Source organism: Arvicanthis niloticus, chromosome 2 (assembly GCF_011762505.2).
Source record: "Arvicanthis niloticus isolate mArvNil1 chromosome 2, mArvNil1.pat.X, whole genome shotgun sequence".
NCBI lineage: Eukaryota > Metazoa > Chordata > Mammalia > Rodentia > Muridae > Arvicanthis > Arvicanthis niloticus.
The window spans coordinates 101,114,784-101,141,663 of record NC_047659.1 but is presented as its reverse complement, the minus strand read 5'-3'; the positions used below and the strand labels follow the sequence as shown (position 1 = coordinate 101,141,663).

At 45.8% G+C, this 26,880-nt stretch overlaps 1 protein-coding gene across 10 annotated transcripts in view; it reads right to left on the bottom strand.

Moving 5' to 3' along the window:
• Positions 1 to 26,880, bottom strand: part of Ebf4 (EBF family member 4) — a 73,077-nt gene that overhangs the window by 5,753 nt on the left and 40,444 nt on the right. For 6 of the 10 annotated variants that reach the window (XR_013108803.1, XM_076929747.1, XM_034495245.2 and 3 more), the window contains 8 exons: positions 7,179 to 7,260; positions 6,128 to 6,463; positions 5,905 to 6,031; positions 4,377 to 4,465; positions 4,192 to 4,257; positions 3,925 to 4,096; positions 3,654 to 3,839; positions 633 to 830 (listed from right to left, as the gene is read on the bottom strand). Coding sequence is in view for 8 of the 10 variants with exons in the window: in XM_076929747.1 (XP_076785862.1) it covers positions 633 to 830; positions 3,654 to 3,839; positions 3,925 to 4,096; positions 4,192 to 4,257; positions 4,377 to 4,465; positions 5,905 to 6,031; positions 6,128 to 6,463; positions 7,179 to 7,260 (1,256 nt within the window). In the remaining 2 variants the exon portion in view is untranslated. Of the gene's footprint in view, positions 1 to 632; positions 3,337 to 3,653; positions 3,840 to 3,924; positions 4,097 to 4,191; positions 4,258 to 4,376; positions 4,466 to 5,904; positions 6,032 to 6,127; positions 6,464 to 7,178; positions 7,261 to 26,880 lie in introns of those variants that run through there. The other 4 variants (XM_076929746.1, XM_034495248.2, XR_013108804.1 and 1 more) reach the window with 3 other exon arrangements.

Sequence of the window (26,880 nt, the reverse complement as noted above, 5' to 3'; positions counted from 1 at the left end):
GGGAGCAACCCACTCAGGTAACAGGTATGTGTTCTTAATTCCTGCACACCGGGAAAGGAGAAGCTAGGCTAAACTTTTTTGTTTTTGTTTTTGGCTTTCAAGACAGGGTTTCTCTGTGTAGCTCTGGCTGTCCTGGAACTCACTCTGTAGACCAGGCTGGCCTCGAACTCAGAAATCTGCCTGCCTCTGCCTCCCAAGTGCTGGGATTAAAGGCGTGTGCCACTACTGCCCGGCCTAGGCTAAACCTTATCTAAGGTCAGTGCCCTCTTGTTCATTAGATGACCTAGTCTCAATGTGGTATGTCCCTCTGGTGGACACAAGAGAAAGGGTCTTTCAGCTCTTGGGTTGGGTCTTTGCTCTGGGCTTGATTGAACAGGGCTGGACTACTGGAACCTTTTCCAACTGGGATTTCAATCTTCTTAGCCAAGTGGTCCATTGAGCGGGTCTAGACAGAGGCCAGGACATGTCAAGCTTTAAGGTTCGAGAAAGAGGAGTCCAGCTGGGCCTTCCTAGACCCCCACAGAGCCTCTTGCTGGGCACCGTCCAAAAGCAACTGGCCAACAGCATGGGGCATTGGTGACATCCAAATGGAGTGGGCCTCAGATTACTGAGAGGCAGCCATGATTGCTCACCTGGAAGCCCCTCTCTGTGGGCTCTGGGGCAGGCCTGCGATGGGGAGCTGGGTGGGCGCAGCACAGGGGCGAAGGCGCTCCTCTGCTTGACAGCGCAGATCATGTTGACAGGCGAGAAGGAGAAGACGCTGGTGGTGGGGGCGGTGGCCGGAAGGGACATGGAGGAGGCAGCTGCCAGCGGGGGGCTAGAGGGCATGACTCCGGGGCGGGGCGAGGAAGGGGCAGGTGCGGCAAGGAAGGCAGTGGGAGACACAACAGGGAGACAGCACCAGAGTGAGCAGCAGGGTTGGGGTGTCATGTGGGCAGTGAGTCCCTGTAGACCGGGCTGCAGGCTCAGGCCTCCCTAGGATGTGAGGGTCCTAAGAAGGTAATGTCTAGAGGTGAACTGGGAGCCTCTGGGCCCTGGGCCAGTCCTTGCCTTTTTGGGAGTTTTGGACATCACAATCAGGGATGGAAATGACAGGATCAGTCCCAGTGAAAACAAACAGTGGGAAATTCTCCCAACAACCAGAGATAAGAAAGAGAGGGAGAGAGGAAATCCTGCGGAAAACCACTGGAATTCTGAAATGCTTATGAGTGTGTACTGCCAAGGCTAACACCAAAGCTCAAGAGTCACAGCAAAGTCGGAGTAGGTACATAGAGATGAAGTCACGGTGTATATGCAGCCTCTGACGTAATGACCGGCACACAAGCACCCAAACTTCCTCTCCAAAAGAGCATTCCTACCCAGCATTTCCTGCACTTTGTCCTCCCCACCCATGGACACTGTTTCTTTCCACTTTGACTCGAGTCCCTGTCATCTCCGGTTGGACCCTGGCAGCCTCCTGTATCTGCTCCGGGCTCCGTCTAGGGTCTCTCAGTTCTACCTCTCTACAGCCTCAGTCGGCAGGCAATGGGCAGCAGGTACAGACTTCCTGGAAGAAATCTGTGGCCTGAGAAGGCTTTTGATAGCAGAACCAACCGTTCTATGACTTTTGAGACAAAAATGGCTGCAATCACTACCCTATTCTAAAAGTTCTTAGGCCATGGTCACCATCTCCCTGAAGGAGATGCTCAGTGCTAGCAATTTCCTGGACATTTTCCATATATCCCTGGACATAGTGAAGTACTTTACACCAATGAATGAATATACATATACATATATTCTCTTAAGGTCGCCACATAGCCACATTTTGCAGAGTTATAAAGTTCTAGACTTGCTAATAACTAATACTGAAGACCAAGCACAATTGGTTGGCTAGGACAATTCTGATGACATGTTAAGGACACCTTGGCAAACTCAATGAGAATGTCACACTGCTATGGTGTCACAAAGCACCCTGCACTCAGGGAATGGATGTGGGCCTGGGTAAGTATATTCTGAGATGGGAACAGGCCTGTGTAGAGTCCAGAATGTCCCTGCTGATGGTGGAGCAGGGCGTAAGCACCTCTGGAAGTTCTGATCTTGTTGAATGGGTGACCCAGGATAGACTGTGCTCTGGGGCAGCTGTCATTGCTGCCCAATGCTGTTGTGTCTCCGGGAAAGGGTGAGCCATCCAAACACAAGGCAAACCTAGAAAGAGGCTGTGAGGCCGACTGTCTCAGAGCTGAAGGGATGTGGAGCAATGGGGCCTGATCCTGGGCTAAGTCTGGAAGAGACTGGCTTTGGGAGAAACACAAGAAGGCTATGGCCTGTGTGGACTCTGGCTTAGCGGGACCTTGGGTTTTACAAGTCAAGTCAAGGTGAAAGTAAGTGCCAGGCTAGGTTCATAGCCTGTAAGAACAGCACCCTTGTAAGGAAAGCTAGGCGGGTGACAAGTCGAGTTGTCAGGTATTGAAAACCAGGGGAGGCAGAAGTGAGGAACCTGCAGGTAAAGCCACAAGCTCTCCCGTGGGCAGACTCAGTAGTGCCCCAAGCCTTGAGAGACAACCTCTCTATTGACCGTAGAGAGATTTTTGCTGGTGAGAAGGGCTGACCAGGGTCTGCCAAGCTTTATCACCAGATGTATACATAAGCATCTGCTAAGTAACCATTGGTATTGAAAGGGACTGACAGGCAGTGCAAAATGATAAGGCATAAAAATCCACTGTCTGTCCATCCATCCATTCATCCATCCATTCATCCATCCAGCCAGCCAAGGGAACTGCCTTAACCCAAGATGACAGGGAAGTCGGTTAGCACCTACAGTTTGGGTTGTGCCTGAAAAACCATACATTCTTTTTGAATTTTGTCTGGCTTTCTATGTACAGTGGCATATTCAGGTAAGAGAGCCACCTGAAGCAGGGGGTGGTGTTGATTCTGATTTACTGAGAGGAACTTGGGTTCATGGGTGTAACTTGTTGAATGTCTGAAAGCTCCTGGCTAAGATACTCAATTCTGAATCCAGCTCTGATCACAGGGGATCCTCTTGTTTTGCCTGAACCATCTGGGAGAACCTGATAGGCTGCTCAAGGTACTCAGAAGGACGGGACAGGAATAAGAGTGTCCAGTAAGTGAGGAAGCTCCTCCAGGGCCCCCCACCGAACTCCTAGGGAACCCCTGTGTTTCCCTGCCCCAGGAAGTGCTTCTGAAACCCAGAGCCACACATCCCTGGGGATTGCCAGGAGCTGGAAGCCCAAGTCTCTAGAGGTTCCTTAGGCTTCCAGCAGGGGCCGCCAGCCTCCTCCCGAAGTCCCGGTGAAGGCCCAAAAGGTTGCTGTCCACCAGGTTTCAGCACAGGTCCCCCTAATTAAGGGCAGTTTCACAATCATGGAAAGCTAGGCGATGTGTACAACTGGGGTCAGCAAATAGTGCTTAAGGTGAAAAAGGTTTGGCCTCAGGATCCCGGGGCTCCCCGTGATGCTACGGTCCAAAACCAAGGAGTGGCCATATGAAAGGAGTACTAAGGACTCTCCATGGCTAGGCCAGGGTCCACACGCATAAGGCAGGAACTGAAGTCCACACCCCAGGATGGGCTGAAGGCAGGGCTGAGTCCATTCTGCATTCCCCGGGCTGACCCCCTACCCCCGCGTGCGCGCTTCCTGTGGGCTGGGGACACTCACTGGCGAAAGGTGAGGTTGCAGTGGAGCCATTGAGGAAGCTAGGGGACCCGGGCACGCCAAGGCCAGTCACGCCGGGCGCGCCATAGCTACCGAGGCCGGCTCCAAGGCCACTACCGTAGCTGCTCTGCTGAGAGCCAGGGCTGGGCGCGAACCGGGGAGATGCGCTGCCGCAGCTACGGGCATAGCCTGTGGAAGAGTGGCTGTTAACTGATCTGGCAGCGCAAGGCTCTTCTGTTGCACCGCTATCGAGGGCAGGGGCTGCGACACGCACCCGGCTCCGGTGTGGCATCCCCAACGGCGATGGCCAGAGGGCTGCTGAAGGCGTTGATGCCCACGACGGCGGGGTGCGGATGGCTGGGGGCCAGGGGTCCGAGTGGTGCAGGCGCTCGCGGGGCGCTGTACAGAGCCTCGGCCACGTCCGCTGCACGTTTCAGGAGGAGCTCCTGCGAAGATAAGAACGGGGCACGGCCGGGGCAGCGGCAGGCGCAGGATCAGAGCCCCAGCCCCTCGCGCTGGGAGGCGGGCAGAGGCGCCATACCTGGTTACTGCTGGGCACTCCATACAGGGCCTCCGCCAAGTCAGCTGCCCTTTTCAGCAGCACTTCCTAGGGCAGGGGAGAAGACAGAACCAAGGGGCAGCCCTAAAGGTCACACACGGGCCCCAGAAGGGTTTCCTCACCTTGTCCACAGGACATCCATATTCCTGACCCATCCCTTTGAGTACCTTGGGTAGCCTCTCGGGGTCTCCCGGGTGTCTAGGAATGACTTTCTGTAGCCTCTGGAATCCGTAGTCAATGGTAGGCTCATTCAAGGCTGGGGAGAACGGCAATATTTGGAGGACACCCCTCCCGGAGCAGAGCTCAGATCCACCAAGCCCAGCCCATATTGCCCAGAAAAGCCTGCTCCCATGTACCAGCGAGTGTCGGGGAAGTCTTCTCAGTTTCTTCATTTATTTGGTTAGAATTAATTCAACACATATTTACTAGGCCTGGCTCTGTGCCAAGCTTGGTATACACACACACACACTTCTGTATTCCTAGGGGCAGGACTCAGGATTTTTTGTATTTGGTCATATTTGTTTGTTATAAAAAAAAACAACCAAACAAACAAAAACAACCCTTAACAATCTTTATGATGGATCAGGTAGTTTCTCAGTAACATGTAACTATTAAGGTTTGCATGCACCTCAGGAAAGGGATTCACCAAAACCTTGGGCTCAGGAGGAGGAAGTATTCAGCCAGTCTCTGGCTGTCCTCCCTTCTGTCCCCCTTGAGCTTCCTACTCCACCCTTGTCTCAAAGCTCTACTTTCTTCACTTCCAGTGCTAGACTTAGTTCATTTCCTTTCCTTTTTCCCAAAGTGTTCTTGAGCTTTACACTGGCCAGTTCCCTGATTCCAGTGCCTGGGTCTCTATTCCTCTCTAGTTACACCTTAGCCTAGTTCAGCACATACTTCCAGATGTAGATTTTCCTCTGTCCTCGGTCCTCCCGCTACCCATCCATTCTGTGTTTGCAGCTCAGCCTGTCCAAGTTTTGAAGGAGCTACCTAAGGGTATCCCATGCCCCCCAAGCCTCTGTGAATACAGGAAGAAGCCAATGGCTTCAGCTGGAGACAGAATTAAAGATGGCAGTGCCTGGGATTCCCACCAGTAGTTAGACTGAACCCCAGTTTTCACTGCCTTCCCTCGAGCCTTGTACTAATTGTTCACCATGGCATTCTACAAGAGGGTGTGTGTTGGTGTTGGTGTGTGTGTTCACACACACCAGTATGTGAGTGCAGAGTGCATCCTGGATGACCCAAGACACCCTCGAAAGATTTGAAGAGTAGTGAGCCCACTTGGAAGCAATCTTTGTGATGAAAAGGCAAAAAACAAACAAACAAACAAACAAACAAACAAACAACAACAACAAAAAACCAAAAGGAAAGAAAAGGCAAAACCCTCCAGGAGGTCCTGAACTCCAGAATACACTGCCAGAAGGAAAAGATATCCCCTGGTGAGAAGACTTGAGGCAGAAGTTGTCACCAAAGGGCCAGAAACTCAGGGAGAGACACATAGGTCAAGAGAGAAACGGACTTTGAATGATCACTGAGTAGCTAAGGCTGAGGCAGTGTAGAGGCAGTGAAGACTAGCTGCTTGGGCCTTCTGACTAACTGTAGATTTTTGTTAATCCCTGCAACTGTGTCTGAGTTCCCTGAGCTCACAGGGCTATCTCTGTAGCTCTTTGTCCCTGCTTCAGTTGACTGACTGCTTACCTGTGTAGACAAAGCGGCCAGGGGCTCCTTTACAAAACTGCTTGGACTTGTAGGAGAGGGTCACTTCTACTACCCCAGGGATGTGTCTTGGTGGTGTCTGCACCCGGATGGCATGGGGAGTGATGAGCTGCAAGAGAAGACAGGAGGCCTGCAGGTCTAGTCCTGTGAGGCAGGGCCTAGCCCTGAGGCTCAGAGGGAGACTGACTGGCAGGGGTTGGCCCACCTCGCTCCACAGGAGCACGCTGCCAAACACGACCTGCAACCCGTCGAAGAAGTTGTCTCCGATGATAATGACGGTGGCGCCTCCCGTGGTCCAGCCCTCCCCGGGGCTGATGGCCTTGATGCAGGGGGTGGCAGCTGGGAGGTAGGAGAGGACCCAGGTCAAGGGACTGCACCAAGGTGGAGACTGAGGCTGGCCAGGGCTGGGCTGGGAGTCCTGACCTTCAGAAGGGTCCAGGCGTCGGGCTCTGCGTCCATGCTTGGAGTTGTTGTGCACAAACATGTTATCCGACACAGCCAGAACATGTCCATCCACACTCACTGTCGTGGACACCACCACCTGTGAGCACAGGTAAGACCAGTCTGGCTGGGACCATTGGGACCCATGAATGGGCGCTGTTAGGGAGAACTAGGACCTTGAGATGGGTGACTGGAAGCTGGAATTCAGAGTCCCCTTAGGGGAGGGAAGTTTCAGTTGGGCGGGGGGTTGTGCTGGAATAGTTGAGGCCAGCTGAACCAGGTGACCCCCCCCCCCATGAACTGACCTCGAGGGAGCTCTGAAAAAGCCATAGCTCTCAGGCAAAGAGTACCCTCTTTGGCAGACACAGAAACACTATACAGTATCAATCAAGTCTGGAGATAGGAATGCCTTCCTAAAGTTGGAGCACAACATCAGTCACAGAAGCCATCAACAGGAGCCCCCACTTTATTCTGGGCAGGAAATCGGTGCTGCCTTCTCCCTACCCCCTGCTTTGGGAGGGGTGTGCAGGTTGGGGATGTGCTAAGGGCAGCTGTTCTCAGCTTCACACTATGCAAATTACCTGGGTCGTTAATCATGTAAAAATGTCACAATTAGCATCTTCTTAAGTGGGACTCTAATGAAGCCTCCCTTGGCAGTCAGCATAAGTTGAGATGGAGCTGCCCTGCCCCCAGCAGGCACCAGGCTTGAGGCACAGGGCTAGGCAGAGACCGGCTATGGTAGGGTCACAGCTTTCCCTTCACCTATCGGGAAAGGGTACATTTGCATGAGGTGAGAGGACTCTTCTGAAGCCTACCTGGAATCGGCGCATGTCTCGGGGATTCCCAGCATTCTTCAAGCAGTTCTGGTTGCATTTGAGGAAGAATTTGAGGAAGAACCTGAAACAGTGAGATTGGGAGGCTCAAGGGTCTGGAGTTTCTGTAAATAGATGAAGTTCACGATTCTCTGCTGTGCCTCCTCCCTGGTGCACACCCCACATTCCTGTCTCAAGCTATGGACTCACAGAATGCCTGAGATGGACCAAACAGCCATCACGAGGACTACCTTAGTACACAGGTGTACACAGTGTTTATTTGTCTATAAAACGTATGTTTCTTCACCTTCCCAGTGTATATCCACCACAGAATGTGCCAATCATAAATCTACAGTCTATGTATGTGTACCTATTACTCACAAATTATACTCATCGCAATGCATACCTATCACACATACACTGATTCCACATGAACCATATACTCTCATATGCCCAATACTGAATACAGTCAATGTAAAGACCATGCATATCGGTCACAGTCTATGACTGTCACACACGATACATCTGTCATGCATCACATCTCTCCTCAGTAACCATCGCCTATACAACATGTGCTCAGCATAGACAGTGTGTCAGTTATCAATAATGCATATGCTTTAACGGTCACTATTCAAAGATGTAGCCATTGCCACAAGCATGTACTTCATACATGACCTGTACTCATCAGACATGAGGCCAGGCATGGGGAGGTACCCCTTTAATCCCCGCACTTGAAGCAGAGGCAGGCAGATCTCTGTGAGTAGATTAGGCTAGCCTGATCTACACATTAAGTTCCAGGGCAATCAAGACTTCAAAGACAGGCCCTATCTCAAAACAATCAAATAATCAGAAAACACAGATTGGGAATGGTACAAACACACAGGGTATGTGTGTAGCAAGAATACAGAGAACAATCTACCTACTTGTGTGGGCTATAATTTAAAATCTGTCAGTGGGAATGACACCCTCCCCAGCAGAATTCCCTCCCATAGATTTTATATCCATTATACACTGAAAACCAGATAACATGGAGTGCTTGCTTACCACACACACACACACCAAACAGATAAGCAGTGGCTCACTTCTTCTTCTTCTTTTTTTTTTAAACATATAATAATAGGGAAAAAAAGCACAGTCCATGCTGTGAAGTGGCCACTGTATATACAAACACACAGGCACTTGAACCTCCTGTCTTCCTCATACTTGGTGAGAAGCCTTGACACCATCAGTAAGGTAACCATAGATACTGTAGCCATTGTAAAGGCAAATGCTAGAATGTGCACCTTAGCCCCTGTGAGACTCTGTGAGCATGGTTGGATATGTCCTACAATTGTAGAGGGCAGGGCTAAGTCCATGGAGGGTCTTAGCAGATAGCATGGCTTCCTGAGTGTCTGGTTAGTATTCCCAATTTACTTCCACTAATTTGGGAAGCATGTTTACCATGCTGCTTATTTTAATAAATAGCAGTTAAGGGTCTAAAACTGGGGTGGTGCTCTGAAAAAGTACATACTGTAGCTATCTTTATTCTATTTCTATACATTTCTCAATCTTTAAGACATCTCACGGTATAGACGCCCTAGAGCCTCATAGTCCTCTGACTTGTCCCACACTCACACATGTAACACATCAGCTCCTGGCACACACAGAGTAGAGGCTAGTTTATTAATCTTCAGTACCCAACATGCTTTTACCAGGAACTAGAAGGAGGAAAACATCTCAGATTGGGGCACAGTGTTAGATTCCATGGGTGATATGAGGAGCAATGTATGTGCTGCAGGTGGACACAAAAGGTACTTCCCTGGGATCCACACTTGCTCACTGTACCCAGCTCCCAACCCTGTAGAGTTGAGAGGAAGGGTTCCTGGGATGTGGGTGAGATGTGGGTACCACGCGCAGGTGCTAATCTGCACACTTGGTCAGCTAAGGGGTGTGAAATCTGGTAGGAATGCAGAGGCTCAGGTTCTGTCTTAGACCTGCTGAATCCAGGTTTTGGGTGGGTGGGTGGGCAACATCTGTGTTCTCTTAAGTCCTCTGTGGCACTGACCTCTTGGAATGTGCTTAGTCTCAATCTGAGATATACTGCAAGTATGTACATATGTACTGCAAGAAATACATATTGGATTTCAAACACTTAGAAAAAAATGACTATAAAATAACTCATGAGATAGCTGGGTATGGTGGTGCATAACTAATCTCAGCACTCAGTGGCTAGAGGCAGGAAGATCAGGAGCTCAAGGCTAGCCTCAGCTATATAGTGAGTTTAAGGGTAGCCTGGGCTACATGAGTAGACCTCCAAAACCCAAACCTCAGTAATTTTTGTTTTGATTACACTGTAGGAACAATAATAGTTTAGATACATTGGATTTAAGAAAATACATTATCACAATTAATTCTACCTATTCTACTATTGTTGGTTTTTTGTTTTTATTGTTGTTTGTTTATTTTTCACACAAACAAAGGGTTTCTCTGTGTAGCCTTGCCTATCCTGAAACTTGCTCTGTAGATCAGGCTGGCCTTGAACTCACAGAGACCCACCTGCCTCTGCCTCAACCTAATGGTGAGATTAAAGGCGTATGCCACACCCCAGGTACCTATTCTTTTTTGTTTTATAAAGAAGTTGTAACCAGAAAATCTTACATGTAGCCTGCATTATATTTATATTAGATGACACTGCTGTAGAGTGTTTATGTCACTAACAATGCCCAAGTGTATCTGATCCTCAGGGGATCCTATGAATGGGGCGGCCACGCTCAAAGACTGAGCTTTAGCATAAAACTGTTCCTGCCACTCAAGGCTGGTCAGGAGAAGGAGGGTGGCATGTCTGGAGAGGCCAGACGTGGAGATTGAGAGCTGGGGGAGGGTTCAGAAACTTGGTGGAAAGGAAAATACACATAATGGACTTGAGCATCTAAAACACCATCAGAGACCCGGGGCAGGTAGGCAGGTATACACGTTTTATTGAGGCTCTATGAATCCCTGCACATCATGAAGAAAGTGCACTTTACCCCTGAAGCTGGGAAGAGCATGGGGTGTCATCTGTACAGCATTCCTTGCCCCTGGCTCCACAGGGCTGGAAGGGAGCTTAGAGAAATCCTTTACTCTGACTGAGATGAGCCACAGTCCAGGGGAAAGAAACCAAGCCTATAGGCCCCAGTAGCATGAGCATGGGACTACACATAGTGCCAACGTCACTGGTGACAACAGGTATCTCTACGGATACAGTTTCATCTGGATCTCCAAGAAATGCCAGTAAGAGAAAGGTCACATCCCAAGAGCTGCCCTTGGAATCATTGGGAGAAAATACGACAAAGGCAAGTATGAGGTGACAATAAAATGCTTCAGAGAGGAAGCAATGCAAACACGCTAAAGCAAACCCAGCCCAGTCGGTTATGTAGTGAAGGCCTGGGACCCTGCTCAGGTCATCGCTGTCACTGTCTTGTTTCATCCTCTCAAAATTCTGAGGTGCTGTGTGAGTCTGTAATGGCTCCCACTGTACAAACAAGAATCAAGGTTAAGCAAGAATAAGTTGCACAGTAAAGTAAGTCTAGAGCTGGGGTGTGAACTTAGGTCTCTGAGCTGTTGCTGCTGACAAGAGTTCCTGGAGGTCGGGATGTGAGGGTCCAGGTGGTGTGGCTGGACTCTGCAGTCCTGAGAGGTGGCCTGTGTGGGTGTGGGGGACGGGGTGAGGGGAGTGGGGGCAGTAGAACTATGATATGATATATGATACTACTTGCCTGTAGTTTGGGGCCTTTGCATGTTGTGTCTGCAGCTTTCAAAATTTCTAGATTAAAAATGGTTGAGCAAGATGAGCTAAGATTGGTGATTTTTGAAGCTCTTTGGGGTTCAGTATCTATTCTGCTTTTATGTTCAACATCCTCCATACTAAGAAAATGTAATTAAGACCTGGCAGTGGTGGCGCATGCCTATAATCCCAGCACTCAGGAGGTAGAAGCAGGATCTCTGAGTTTGAGGCCAGCATAGTCTACAGAGGGAGTTCCAGGACAACTGGGGCTACACAGAGAAACCCTGTCTTGAAAACAAACAAACAAACAAACAAACAGAAATAAAGGGAAGAAAATGTAACTAAAAACAAAGTACAACAGGGCAGAGCTACAAACAGCAGTGATCCACTTGATAAAGCATTTGAAGGAAGTAATTTTGCACTGGATGCCTGTAGTAAGTCAGTTGTTAATCCCAGAACTCTGGAGGCAGAGGCAGGCGGATGTTGTGATTTCCAGGCCAGCCTGTTTACACAGAGCTACCTAGTGAGACCTTGTCTCTAACCAAACAAACCACCCATCAGAGTGCCTGAGAGGCACACCTAGCTGCCTGCGCTCAACTTAGTCTAGTATTCCTAATCATCTCTCTAAAGAGTTTTTACTTCTTTAACTAAAAACAGCTCAGAATGAAATTAAATTGGCGCTTCTTCGTCTTACAAAGAAGCAAGGCTGGGTTGAGTATGCCTCAAGTAGAAACCCTGGACTCACATATGAGCTCTTACAGGCGCAGCACTGCACCAGGGAATCTATCTACCCTAGCACAGTCCTCAGCCAAAATCAATAGATGAGAAAATGTTCGGCCCATCGATCAATGACTCTACTGTTAAATTCAAGATTCCCCTGAGACAGAAAGCAGGGTGGGGTGAGTTCCTCTTCTGAGGCCAGTGTCCAAGGACAGCACAGCTGGGCAGCACTTGTCTGAATCCCACGAAGCTGTCCTCACTGTTGTCGGATAAAGTGCTCACAGCTGCACTACTACTTTTGAATCATCCCCAACCAGAAGCCCGTCCTCCCTGTCAGCAACCCTTGGTCAACTATGGATTGACAATCACTTAGACAGAGCAAGCCTAGATGACGTCATACTTCACACCACTCCAGGGCACTGGCAAGTCTGGCTTCCTTGTGAAGCTCTTGCTCCTCCCCTACCAGGTCCCCATTTCTCTGTTGTTTGTTTGTTTTTTTCTCAGATATCTCTTCATAAACCTACTTTCACAAAAATCCCATCTCACTGTCTACTTCTAGAAAATCTGGTAAGAGGTCAGGCCAAGCAGCTAAGGCCTTTTCTTCTCCCCTCCTCCGTCCCATTCTGAGACACTTACTGAGGGTTGAAATTACAGTGCCCACTTTTCAGAGAAAGCTGGTAAGTAACTCAAAGACCTGGGCTGAGAGCCAAGCAGGATTCGTTTGACTACAGGGCAGCCAGAGGCACAGAAGAGAATGTCTAGATTTCCGTTGCTGTGCCATTTCCTCCAGAATGATATCCACTAGCCACACTCAGCTACTGGTGTATGGTGTGTGGTGTATGGTGTGTGGTGTATGGTGTATGGTGTATGGTGTATGGTGTATGGTGTATGGTGTATGGTGTATGATGTATGGTGTGCGGTATATGGTATATGATGTATGGTGTATGGCATATGATATATGGCATATGGTATATGGTGACATGATCTTAATATTTAAACCTTATTTCATTTTCACTTATTTAAATCTGTTTTTCCATGTAGCTTACTGCTGCCATATTGGATTGTGCAGATCTGGAAAGAGATTGTAATGAATGCTGCACAAGTTGAGAATAAGGTGGCTCTCATGAAAGTCTTGGGAAAGAAAACAGATTTGGAGCAAAAGACAGCATAGAACCAAAGACATATCTCTATGTGCAGGGTAAAAGTACAGCTTGGGATGGGGCAATGGGGAGGGGCCCTCTGCTAATCTTTCTCCTAAAGCCTTGTGTTTGAGCAGGCTAGCCTCAAGAGCAGACTAGCACCTGGAGCCATGCTTTCCCTGTCTGCTGCCCTCCACCTCCAACTCAGGACACTACAGATGCTGAAAACCCTTACTGCTGAAAACATCATCCCAAAGGACTGATTGGACATTGTTTACATGTCAGTCACAGGGGATCTAGAGGCCAGGAAGTTTCTCCTTTGCTGCTGTTGGTGGAAGTGTTGGGGACTGGATCTGGGACCTCATGCATGCTAGGCAAGTGCTCTACCACTGAGCTCCAATCCCTAGCTCAATCACTCAGGCTGGCATTGAACTTGGGATTTTCTTGCTTCAGTCTCCTGAGTAGCAGAGACTGTAGACCTGTGCCAATAGGTCTAGCCTCTGAACAGTATTTTAAATCATTTACAATACATGAACCAAGATAGACTCAAAGAGCGCCACACAGTGTTGGGCTTGGCAGGAGAATTTGCCAAGTATTCCGTGCAAGATCAACTTGTTTTGCCTGCCAAGGGTACAAGAGTTTCTATAGCTCACACCTGCTCTTGAGCACTGAGGTCTTGGTGGACCTCAGGGAGAAGCAGGAGGCAAAGGGAACACAGTTTTTTAGAGTAGTGGCAAGATTGCTACACTTGTCCAGTGGTACCCAGGGGCAGCAGTAGGTCAGAGCTTGGAATTGGCTTCATTTCATGTGTGATTTGGATACTGTGGGCAAAGGGAAGTTCTCACTTACTGACGGTGAGAGCTGGAAGAGTCAGTTTGATTCCAGAGAGAGAGGGGCAGACCCTCAAGAGATGAGGCCAGAATGAACGAGGAGGTGGCTGAAATAGTTGAGGCTTGCATGGAGGTGGGCCAGGCTCCTTCCTGAACTTGATGTGCAATAGCAGTCAAGACAGTCTCTCCAGGGGTAGCCACCTGATATGCCTGGACCTAGTCTCCCCACCAGGATCCCCAACTAGGATAGAGGTGGCGGCTGTGCAGATGGGCTGGGGGACTATAAATAGCCAGGGCGCATACATTAGCATGCCAATGCACCCGCACCCCATCCTCTATGCTAATGGCCCACCATGCGCCTGAACACCTTCTGTTCCCCTGCATGCATTTGCATGCACAATTAGCATAATCTTGTATAATTAATGAACAGCGTCAATTTTAGCTCCTAAGTAATTTGATTAACATGTTGATGGGGCACTTACTAGGCTCTCCAAACCTCGGGGCTGGGCATGGGGCCTGAGGAGATGGGGAGAGGGGGTGGAGAAACTGCTAAGAGGTCCTCAGCTGTCCATGAAGAGTTGTAGAGACCCCACTTTTCCTGGATTGGCCTGAGGGGAGAGGAAGTGGAGAGTCTAGTAATTGAAGGCCTCTGGGTTCTTCATAAGGAGTTGGGGACCAGCTGGGGTGAAGTGACAGTGGCTAATCTGAGCATTTGTGTCCATATGGACAGAGGCACATACATACTACATCTCTTGTATGTCCCCCTACTTGGAGAATATTATGTGAATGTGAGATATTAGACTAACTTCCTCCTCATAGAGAAAGAGGGTGATCTTATGTGTAGTATGGGGATAGAAAGACTTAAGTGGTATGTTCCTTAGCCTTAAGGGTTGGAAGCTGGGTTCTTGAAGTACAAGACTTTGGCAACTCCTATTTGTGAGTTAAGTGGGAGGCAGGTAGGGTGGTGCTGTCAAAGGCCAGGTATCTTCTGCAAGGTGTCAAGTAAGCCAGGGTAAAGGGAAGAGATAGGAGGCTGGATGTAGCCCCTTTCTATCTAGAGAAAGACATGCTTCCAGCCCCAGACCAGAGCACATGCTAATGGCCACCATTCTTCTGCTCCTCTAAGACCAAGGTTAGAGTCAGGAAGATCTCCCTTAACTTTGAATGTTCTTGCTGCTATCAGCCTCAGGTACCTTTGCTGTCTAAGACGATCACGAGAAGCTGGTTGGGAGGCAGAAGGTGAGATGTGATACATGATACTATGGCAGGCACTCACTTAACTCCATCATTGATATTTCTCCCCCTCCTCTTTGTGTGTGTGTGTGTTAGTGTGTGAGTGTATATGTGTGGGTGGGTGCATGTGTATGCATGTATGCATGTGGTGACCAGAAGACAACCTCAGGTGTCATTCTTAGATACCATCCACCTTGTTTATTGAGTCAGATTCTCTTACTAGCCTGAAGCTGGAAGAAAAAAAAAAAAAAGAGCTAGGCTAGTTAGCCCCTAAGCTCCAAGGATCTGCCCATCTCTGCATTCTTAATATGTGTGGGTTGAATTCAGGACTTTGTGCTTCCAAAGTAAGTACTTTACCAACTGAGCTATCCCCCCCCGCCCCCCGTACTTCTTTTCATTAACATCCCAACCAAGCGAGCATTCAGTCAGCTCTAGTTCACGATAATTAGAGATTGAAACCCAGACTAGAGAGGCATGGCTCCAACTCATACGGCCAGACATCCAAGGCAGTTTGAGCACCAGCCCCAAATAACCCATCTGTGGTGGTTTGAATGAGAATGGCCACCAGAGGCTCACACGTTGGAATGTCTGGTTTACAGTTGCTGGACTATTTAGAAAGGCCTAGGTGGTGTGGCCTTGTTGGAGGGATGTGTCACCAGGAGACGGCTTTTCACCATCAAACGCCCACAACAGGCACAGTCTCTGCCTCTAACTTGAGAATGAGGTGTGAACGCCAAGCCTCTGCTCCAGTTCTATCTATGTCTGTCTAACTTCTGCCTCGTTCCTCCACCATGATGGCCCACAGACTAACCTTCTGAAACTGTAAGCAAGCACCCAATTAAATACTTTCTTTTTCCATTTATTTATTTATTTATTTATTTATTTATTTATTTGAGACAGGGTTTCTCTGTGTAGACATAGACAGCCTGGAACTCACTCTATAGACCAGGCTGGCCTCAAACTCACAGAGATCCACTTGCCTCTGCCTCCCAAGTGCTAGGATTAAAGACGTGTGCCACTACCACCCCATCTAAACACTTTCTTTTATGAGTTGCTTTTGTCATGGTGTCTCTTCACAGTAATAGAACAGTAACTAAGACAAGTTAACTTAAAACAAAACAATATTCAAGTTGTAGCCAGCCAGAACTATAGATATCTATTATGGATCTCCAGGCCTCCTGTAATTTCCAAAGGGAGAGTTGCCCCCATGTCCTTGATAGAGCAGAGGTCCCTTCGAGATGTTTGTCCTTATGACATTTCAGCCTACAGGGTCCCCAGGGCAGATAAGGAAAATTTATCTCAAACTTCTTTTGTTCTTACCTACCTCAAAGGCTCTGAACTATGAAAAGGATTGGATGGGGAAAGGAGATGCAGCCATTCAGGCAACAGGAGGTCAAAGCATCAAAAGGAATGGGCAGGATGGGTCAAGGCAGACACCTATGTTTGCAGCATGATGTGATTTGGTTGGAAGGGCAGAAGCTACTGTGGGCTTAGCCTGGGACTGTGGTGCAAGGAGCACTGCAGTTACTACTACATTACGAATATGGCTGATTCTTCCAGGGCTTCTGAAGCCTTTCTCATTGACTCAAACTTGTTAGGTTGCGCTTGACTTGGGGGTTAGGTTGTGAGTAGACTTGGGCTGACCTCTGCCAGGTGACTGAGACATGACCTACTTCAGTGTCACTGTAACAACACTCATTGTGCAGCAAGCTCAACCACGTGGCAGGAGAGGTCATGACTAACAGCCAGAAGAAGAGAGCTAAGGTCCCAACCGGAAGGAACCTTCTATCTCCAGCTCAAACGCAGGATCATCCTGGCCCATCAAGCAATTATTTAAAGTCTTAGAGCTATGATGTCTGATAAAGCATCTGAGTGTGGTTATTAAATCTGACTTAAGGAGGGTTGGAGAGATGGCTCAGCAGTTAAGAGCACTTCCTTCTTTTGCAGAAGACTCAGGCTCAGTTTCCAATACCCACATAACAGCTCACAACAACCTGTAATTACAATTCAGGGGATCTGATGTTCTCTGATCTCCATGGACTCCTACACACATGTGGTGCATGTATATACACTCAGGAACACACACATACATATAAAGTAAACTTGAAGAAGTTAAGTCTATCTTAGTTCTGACTAAATACAATTAAAGTTAATTGCCCAGTCACAGAAGCCAATTTCAATGTTTCTGTGTGGTATTGGCTACCATGATGGATCATGTAGTCTTAAAATCCTATATTGCTTTCTATTTACTCTTTAAATTTTATCTGTCTGTCTGTCTGTCTGTTTGATGTGCCTGGGCTAGTCCTACATATATGTCTGTGTACTATGTCTATGGAGGCCAGAAGAGGGCACTGGACCCTCTGGGACTAGAGTTATAGACAGTTATTTGCTGTGGGTGATGGGAATCAAACCTGGGTCCTCTGAAAGAACAACCAGTGCTCTTAGCCACTGAGCCATCTCTCCAGCCCCTCTCTATTTCCTATCATTATGTAGTATACATAACTAACTTGTCTTCAAGTTCACTGATTATTTTCCATTATTATGAAATATTTAAGTAATTATATTTTGTCTTTTCAAAGTTCTGTTGGGGCTCTCTGGGAGCATGAATCATGTGTTTAGATCTCTCTTTTTCTTCCAAACATTTATCATAGGGCCTGCTTCAGGATGGAATTAAAAGATCAGAAATTACTGTAATGGGGACTGGGGACACGGGTCCATTGGCAAAGTCCTTGTGCAAGCATGAATACCTGGGTTTAGTCCCCAGCACCCACATTTAAAAAAACAAAGCAAAACCTTGGTCTCAAAATAATAAGGGGGGAACACTTGTTGCTCTTGCAGAGGACCCAGCTTCAATTTCTAGCATGTACATGGTGGCTTACAACCAGCTGTAACTCTAGTTCCAGGGGCTCTGATCTCTGCAGGCACCAGGTACACACGTAGTGCACATACATACATACATACATACATGGAAAAAAGTCATACACAAAATAAATAAATATATAAAAAATAACAAGATGGATCGCTCTTGAGGAATGACACTTGGATTTGCCCTTTGGCCTCTCCATGTACAACACACACACACACACACACACACACACACACACACACACACACACACCATTTTGATAGGATGAATGTTGGTCCAAAGCTCTCAATCACTTTTACTAGGAGACATATAAAGTTGTATTCTCAGTTAAAGATGCTCACTATAGAGAGAGGACTGAGAACCACAGAGTGCTCCCACAAAGCAATAAAAACAATGTCTTATGTAGACAGGCTAACCTTGAACTTCATATATATATATGTGTGTGTGTGTGTGTGTGTGTGTGTGTGTGTGTGTATTATTTCTGAATCAGTTCTCTAGCTTGTATTTTCTATGATGTGCAGTTAACAAAGTTTCATATATATATATATATATGTATATGATCAAGGTTTTATATATATATTATATATCATATATATAATATATAGCCACATATATATGACCTTGAACCCCTGATTCTCCTATCTCTGCCTCCTAAGTGCTAAAATTATAGGTTGTGTAACACCATGTACAGCTAACATTTTTACAACTCTTAAAATTAATAAGTTTTGTAACATTTATTCAAGAAAGGCATCAGAATTAATAAGAACTTAGCGGTGTTTAAACAGTCCTCTTCCATTCCCCAGCATGATTGGAAAGCAGAAGCCTCACAAGTATGGGAACTGCAAAGTCTGCAATCTGGCAGGAGCCAGAGAGGAGCGAGGTGTGATAGGAGCCTGTGACAAGCTCTGTTCCCTAGCAGTCGTCACTCTTTGACCACTCTGGCGGCCCCTAACAGCCCTCTCCACAGACCTTATTACCCCGATTCAAAGCTTGTTCTGTGAGAAAAGCCCTACACACATGTCATTTTCTCAGTCAGCTGCTGGAGACAGCAATACTGTCTGGGGAAAAATAAATCTGGCCAAACATTTTTCAAAGGAAATGAATTGGGAAATAAGATTTCTATTGAGGACTCTAAGAAGTTCTAGCACATTCTGAAAGCCTTAGGAAGCTATGCCTGTCTTGAGAAAGGGCACACGCCCAGGGATGGTGTGGGGTCTACTTTCATCTCTGGCTCCCTGTCCAAGCAAGAGGAAACATCTAAGTCTGAGCTGTTAATCTCCAGAGCAATGACAGTGTTCCCTGATACACACAGAGAGAGCCTTTCAACGAGGAGCAGAAAAGCCTATTCAACTGAGTTGATCACTAAAGTAGTACCAGAAACTTTGTTAACTGCACATCATAGAAAATACAAGCTAGAGAACTTCTCCAGAAAAGTTGCAAAACAAAACAAAACCTCTACAAAAAATAGGCAACAGCAACAAAAATCACCATTAGGGGATATGATTGCCAGAGGTTCTACATTCTATTACTAAAATGCTTAGTTTTTAACAAAGAATTGTGTTATGTATAAAATAACAGGAAAGCAGGATTTAGATATAAACAAATAAAGCAATCAATATGACAGTCCCTGAAGAAGCCCATGTTAGACTTTCTAGATAAATAATTTAAAACATCATTTTTCATGTTTATAGAACTAAAGGACTTGGGAGGACATATCCTTCAAACACAGACTCCAAAAAAAGGAGACCTGCTTACATTTCTCTTGAAAAGATGACTTCCATCAGTAACTGCTTTCCTACTATGTTGCCAAGGCCAGCCACAGGCTGTAAGTCTGTGCTGCAAAAGGAGCAGCCAAGGAATGCTGCTTCCCACAGTTCTGGAGTTTGGATTTTGGTTTGAGTTTTTCTAACTTTGGTTATTTGGGTTTTCTTGTTTTCATTTGAAGTTTTGTTATTGATTTGTTGTTGTTTTGTTCTTGTAATTGAGTTGATATTTTGATAAGGCTATACAGTGTGCATATTGACTGCCCAGTTTCAGTTACTTTTGAGTAAATTGAATGTATTCTTACAAAAAAAAAAAAAAAAAGAACTAAAGGAAAGTATGTATAAAGAATTCAAGATGTCTGTGAGGGATGGGCAACATTTGGGATGTAACTAACTAAATAAAAAAAAATTCAAGATGTTTCATTCCAAAAATATATCAACAAAAATAAAGAAATCGTTTTAAAAAATGTTAATTGTGGAGTCGAGAAAGACATGATTGAAATGAAAGAAATAGCTTAGGTGGAAGAAAATCTAGCAGTGAACTCGTATGTAGCCTGTGGGGAGCTGACAGAAGGCAGCTATCATCCTTGCAGCCATCTTGAGCCATATACCCTGACAAGAGACTTGATTACATCAGCCTACAACAGCTAAGCACACTCTGATAACATCTTGCTTTAGATACCCAGGATCTTCCCTTGGGTGTGTGAGACTTAAAGCTGTGATTTAGAGCCAGACTTAAAGACGTGACTTAGAGGCGTGGCTTAGAAGTGAGACATATAAAAGGCAAGAGGCAGACAGAAGAGTTCAGTACAACTTGGAACTAGGAATTAGGTTAGAGAGTACAACTTAGAGTAGGAATTAGGCATTGAGGAAGAAGACACTTGGACTAGAGAACCCAGAAGAAGGATTATTAGGTATTAGGCACTTGGCACTTGGAGGAAGAATTAGGCATTAGACATTAGGCACTTAGCACTTGGAAGAAGTAACTTGGAACTTGGAGGCACTAGGGACTAGGAACTCAAGACTTGGGACTTGAAGAGAAGAAGAGAGACTGAAGAATAAATGGGATTGAATCACACTCTGTCTGGTCCCCATTCTTCAAGTCTGTCCTCACTCTGTCTCTTGCTGAACCCTGACCCGCAGACCTGAGCAGCTTGGGGCAGTGCAAGCTCTAACAGTTTAGCCCCCAAGGCTTCTGGTAGTGAGGGTTTCAACACCGATAGAGCAGTCCAAGACATTTGGCCCCCAAACGTGGGGTAGCTCCGGCCACAAGAGTAGCCAATTGAGATTGTCTAGTTCAGGAGAGAATGGAGAAAAATGTCAAAGCCTAGGAGGTGTATGGAGCATCATCAAGCGTGTGAATATATGTAGTGCATTCTCTCTGGAAGGAGAAAAGAGAGGGAAAGGATTAGAAAGAATGTTTGAATAATGGCCCAAACACCCCAAATCTAATGAAAGATTTTATCGAGCACATCCAGGAAGCTCAGTGAATCCCAAGCAACTTAGAGACCCCACAGATGTGTCGGACTTAAACTATTCCAAGGCAGAGATGGAGACAGAGCCTGAGAAGCACACAGAAGACATAACTTCCCAAGGGCAAAGGCTCCTCAGAAAGATTCACACCTGACTTCTCATCAGACATGTTAGCAGCCCACGGATACAGAGATGACATGTTATGCTGAAGGGAAACTGTTAACCAAAAATACTGTCAAAAATTTCTACTTCAAATATGAAGGAGAAATTGAGACATTTCAGGTAAACAAGAACTAAAGACTCATCAGTAACACATTTGTCATGCAGGAAATATTAATAGGAATTTTTCTGTTTGAAATGAAAAGACACATGACAGTAACTCAAATTCACAGGAAGAAAAAAAAACAGGTAAACATAAAAGGTACACAACACACATGTAACTATTTTGTTTTCTACCTAATTTAAAAGACTGGTATGGGATTAGGGGTTATAGGGCCGCCCTGGAGTGCACACATGTGGGAGCATGGTTATAGGAATGTCCTGGTGTGCATGTGTGTAGAAGCAGGAGTTACAGGAATGCACTAGACTGTACACATGTGAGACCAGGGGTTATAGGAACAGCCTAGTAATGCTGTTGCTCACCCTCCTCCTCTTCCTCACCCTCCTCCTTTTCCCCTTCCTCCTCTTCCTCTTCCTCCTTCCTCCTCCTCTCCTTCCTCCACCTCCTCTTCTTTTTTTGAGCCAGGGTTTCTCTCTGTAGCCCTGGCTGTCCTGGAACTTGTTCTGTAGATCAGGCTGGCCTTGAACTTACAGAGATTCACTGGCCTCTGCCTCCCCAGTGCTATGATTAAAGGTGTGAGCCATAGCCCAACTTCTTTTGTTCTTCTTTCTGTCTTCTTTCTTTCTCTCTCTCTCTCTCTCTCTCTCTCTCTCTCTCTCTCTCTCTCTCTCTTTCTTTCCTTCTTTCTTTTTCTCAGGCCCAGGTTCCCCTCCTGCCTGTACCTTCTGAGTGCTCCACCCCAGCTGTTCTATGTGATACTAAGGATCAGACCCAGGGCTTCAGGCAGCATGCTACTGAACTACATCATCAGTTCTGCAGTCAGATTTTACTACAACTATTCTTAAAATAAGGTCTATTTTTAAATGCCCTTACTATAAGCCTACTTAAGATCTTATCTTACTTAATCATGCTACAATCCACAGAACCAGAGAGCCCAAGTAGCAAGGAGGGCTTAAGGGAGGACACAAGGATCTCCCTGGAAAGGGCAAATAGAACAGATTTAGCCAATGGAATGGGTTGAGAACAGGAGGAATGGGGGCGGGGGAGAGAATACTGGGAGAAATGACTAGAATTGGGGGGCATTTTGGGGACAAGGTGGAAACCTAGTGCAATGGAAACTCCATGGAATCTAGGAGAGTAACCCTAGCAGACACCTAATTATGTGGACACAAAGCCTGAACCTGTGTAACCAGTCAGGGCCTCAAGTGGAGGGACTGGGACACCAACCCAGCCACAAAACCTTCAACCTATAGTCTGTCCTTCCTGCAGTGTGTTCTGGGACCAGAGCCTAACAGAATTGTCCTCAAAGAGACCAGAGAGACTTCATCCAGCAGCTGATGGGAGCAGACGCAGAGTCCCACAGACGAACATTAGGAGGAGCTCAGGGAGTCCTGTAGAAGAGTGGGAGGGACAACTGGAAGAACCAGAGGGGTCAGGGACACCATGAGAACATGGCCCACAGAATAAACTAACTGGTACTCACAGGGACTTGCAGAAATCAGGAAGCCTGTAGCAGTCTGACCCAGGTCCTCTGCATACATATATTTATATATATATATATATATATATATATATATATATATATATATATGTATGTATGTATATGTATATGTATATATATGTTATGGCTGAGTAGCTTGGTGTTCTTGTGACACTCCTAACAGTAGGAGCAGAGGCTGCCTCTCTGACTCTCTTGTCTACTTGCAGGACCCTTTTCCTCCTACTGGGTGGCCTCATCCAGCCTTGCTGTGATGGTATGTGTCTAGTCTTACTGTAGCTTGTTATGCCACGTTTGGTTGATGTCCCTGGAGGTCTGCTCTTTTCTGACGGGAGGCAGCAGGGTGTGGATCTGGGGGAGGGACAACTGCATTCATGATGTAATATAGGAGAGAATTTTAAAAACACTCTTTTTTTAAAAGAAAAAAAAAAGATCTTAATTTTACTGACAATGAGAAACAAAAAGAGGAGAGAGAGAGAGAGAGAGAGAGAGAGAACATGAGAGACTATACTGGGTCTTTGTTATTAGTATTATAAACTGGCTCACTATATTTATTTATTTTGTAGGAGTGCATGTGCAAAAGCCATGTTTTTTTTTTTTTTTCTGGTCTTGGAACATTATTTTTGTATAGTGTATAAATTAAGTTGACTTTGGCTAAATTAGATTATTTTAAATTTAAGATATTTAATTATATTTCTTAGAGCACCTACTAAGAAAATAACAGTAACAACAAGTACAACAGAATTAAAACAGTTCTCTGGAAAAATATACATTTAACTTTTAAAAAAGCAATAAGGGAGGAATAAAGGAACCAAAAGATAGAAAGCACATATCCGGGCCTGGGGCTTTCCTCTCAGCCTCTGTGAGGCTGGAGCAGGGAGACCACAGGCTGAAGTGAGTCTGTGAGCCGGGGAAAGCGAGTATGAACTGGTCTTAAAACTAAAAGTAAGGGCTGGAGAGATGGCGCAGTGATTTAGTTCAGCGGTAGCCCGTTTGCCTCATACCATGAGAGTCTGGATTTAATCCTCAATATCAAATACAAATTAAGTGCAAAAAAAAATCCCCTGACTTATCAGTAATTACATTTAATATAAATTAATTAAGTGTCCCAGTTTAAAGACAGAGATTGGTAGAAGGGATTAAAAGTCACGTGATTCAACTGTCTGCTATCTATGTAAAACACACTTCAGAAAACAAAAGGATGGAAAATGTACATCATACAGATTCCAGCCAAAAAAGCGCCGCAGTGGCTGTTCTAAACCAAACGGATCTCAAGGCAAAGCTTGTGAGACACAAAGAAGGCTATTTTATAATAACTGTGTTTTAGCTATCCTTGGTCTTTTGTTTTCCCACATGAAGCTGAGAATTGCTCTTTCAAGGTCTGTAAAGAACTGTGTTAGAGTTTTGATGGGAGTTGCATCTTTTCTGAGAGGCTCCATCCAGAAGCCTCAGATGTCTGAGCTCCAAAATACACATAGCAAAAAAGCAAAACAGAACAAAAACAAAAAGCAACAAACAAACCAAACAAACAAACAAACAACAACAACAACAAAAAAACAAATGCAGAAGAGAGAAACAGTTCAGCAATAATAGTTGGTAACTTCAGCTCTCTTGTCTGAGTGACAGAAAGAAGCACCTTCTTGAGGGCAAATGGTACTTCTTTAAAAAACAAAACATAGCTTGCATTAGGCCTGTCTTAGGGTTTCCATTACTGTGAAGAGACACTATGACCATGGCAACTCTTATACAGGAAAACATCTAATTGGGGCTGGCTTATAGTTTTGGCTGTTTAGTCCATTATCATCATGGTGGGGAGCACGGCAGTGTGCAGCAGACATGGTATTGGAGAAGGAGCTGAGAGGTCTATATCTTGGTCCAAAGGTAGTAAGGAGATGACTGGATGTGTTTCACACTGGGCATAGCTTGTGTATTTAAGACGTCAAAGCTCCACCTACACAGTGCTATACTTGCTCTAACATGGCCACACCTCCTTCAATAAGGCCATGCCTTCTAATAGTGCCCCTCCCTGTGACCAAGCATTCAAAGACATGAGTCTATGGGGCTGTTCCTATTCTAACCACAAGGCCATTTTCACATCCCCCATAAACTTTAGGGAATCAGCACCCTACAAAGTTTACAAAGTAGGTTTTCTGCCCACAGTGGGATTAAATATAGACATCAATAACTGAAGGAAGTTGGGAAATTTGCGAACGTTGAATCGAAATAAGGCACTTGTAAATAATCAGAGAGTCAAGGAAGGGATCCCAAGAGAATTGTAAAATCTTTTAGGTAACAAAATGAAAACAGAACAACTAACACTTATGTGATGTTGCCAGGGAAATACTTGGGTGAAATTTTATGTAATTTATGTAATCTACATGAGCTGTTTAAAAAAGAAGAAGAAGAAGACAGAACTCAAATCTCCAACATAACCTTTAAAAACTGGGAAAATGGAAACTACCCCCAGGGTAAACAATAGAAAGGAAACAAAGATTAGAGCAGAAATGAACGAAATAAAGAATAGAAAGCACAGATGATTAAGTAAAAATTGGTTAAGTTGTTTGTTTAGCTGGTTTTTTTTTTTTTTTTTTTTCCCCGAGACAGGGTTTCTCTGTGTAGCCCTGGCTGTCCTGGAACTCACTCTGTAGACCAGGCTGGCCTTGAACTCAGAAATCCACCTGCCTCTGCCTCCCAGGTGCTGGGATTAAAGGCGTGCGCCACCACTGCCTGGCAACTTTGTTTTGTTTTAAGACCCACAAGGCTGGGGGTGAGATGGCTCATCAGGAAAAGGCACTTTGTAGACGAGCCCAAGGACTCCACCCCAGAACTTTTAACCAGATTTGATCAGAAGAGCCACCACTTGACCCACAGAGAGGCAGAGTGTTTGCTTTCTCATGTCACACAAGGATGGCAGAAACCAAGGAGCATGCTGCAGTGCCATAGAGTGTGTTCTGAGTCTCAACCTCTTCTTCTATGTCAGGTCTCCAGTGCCGGAGTCCGGCACTCCACCAGGTCCTGTTGTACACCTTCTTACATGGCTGCAGCTTCGATCACTGCCTTCCTAATGTACACATTAGAACGTGGTCACCATGCGCAGGGGCTGGGGCTGGCTGACTGCTACCCTCTCCTAGGGGAGGGTCTGGCACTACTCAGGTTGCCAAGAAGTCAGGGTCTCAACAGGGAGCCATGGAATAGCTAAAGGATTGCTTTTTTTTTTTTTTTTTTTTTTTTTTTGCAAGGTCTCATTTGGTAACTCAGAGAAATGTTTTAGTTAATGTTTATCAAACAATTTTAATCAAAAGTCCAATTATGGTGGTTAGCAAGGTGTAGGAATATCACCCAGGTTTGATTTGGTCACCTTCTAATAGCATGTTATTTATTCTCTGTGCACTGTAGGACTTGGTTATTGGATGTTAAAATCACAGAGAGAAAAATATACAGGCTCATGCTAACAATAAAACCAACAAAAGTGGGGGAAACCAGACTGTACAAAGTTGTCATCTGGCCTCTACTCTTGCATGGTGGCAGGTGTGCCCTAACTACCAACAGTAAATTTAAAAAAATAAAAATAAAGAACAACAAAAGTGGCAAATGCTTAGACTGACAAAGAAAGATCCCAACCGCCAAAATCACGATTAAGAGAGGTGATAACCCAACCAGCTGGCAGCAGTAGGAATTGCGGGAGACTGCACACAGGAATTATGGACAACCACACACCAGACAACATAGATGAAATGGCAAAACTTCTAAATGACTCAGCAGGAAAATAAAATTAGGATGACAGACTGAATTAGCCTTTTAAAAACCTTTCACAAATGGCTTTAGTGTTAAATCGCACCAAATATTCAAAGAAAATATCAATCTTTTACAACTCTCAACAAAACTAGAAGTCTCATCCAGTTGAGGTTTGGTCTTTTCTTATCTTTTGTGATGCTAAGTGCTAAGTATCTATTGTAACGCTAAGACAACCTGGTTGTCCCGAAGTAGAGAGTTCTCAGAGTAGACCTTACCCCCAAGTTATTTCTGATTGGTAAATAAAAATGCCAACAGCCACTAGCTGGGCAGAAGAGACATGAGTAGGGTTTAGGTTTTGCAGTATTCTCAGAGAACTACAAGGAGAAGAAGGTGCAGGAGGAGGAAGAAGTCACAGTGTGTTACAAG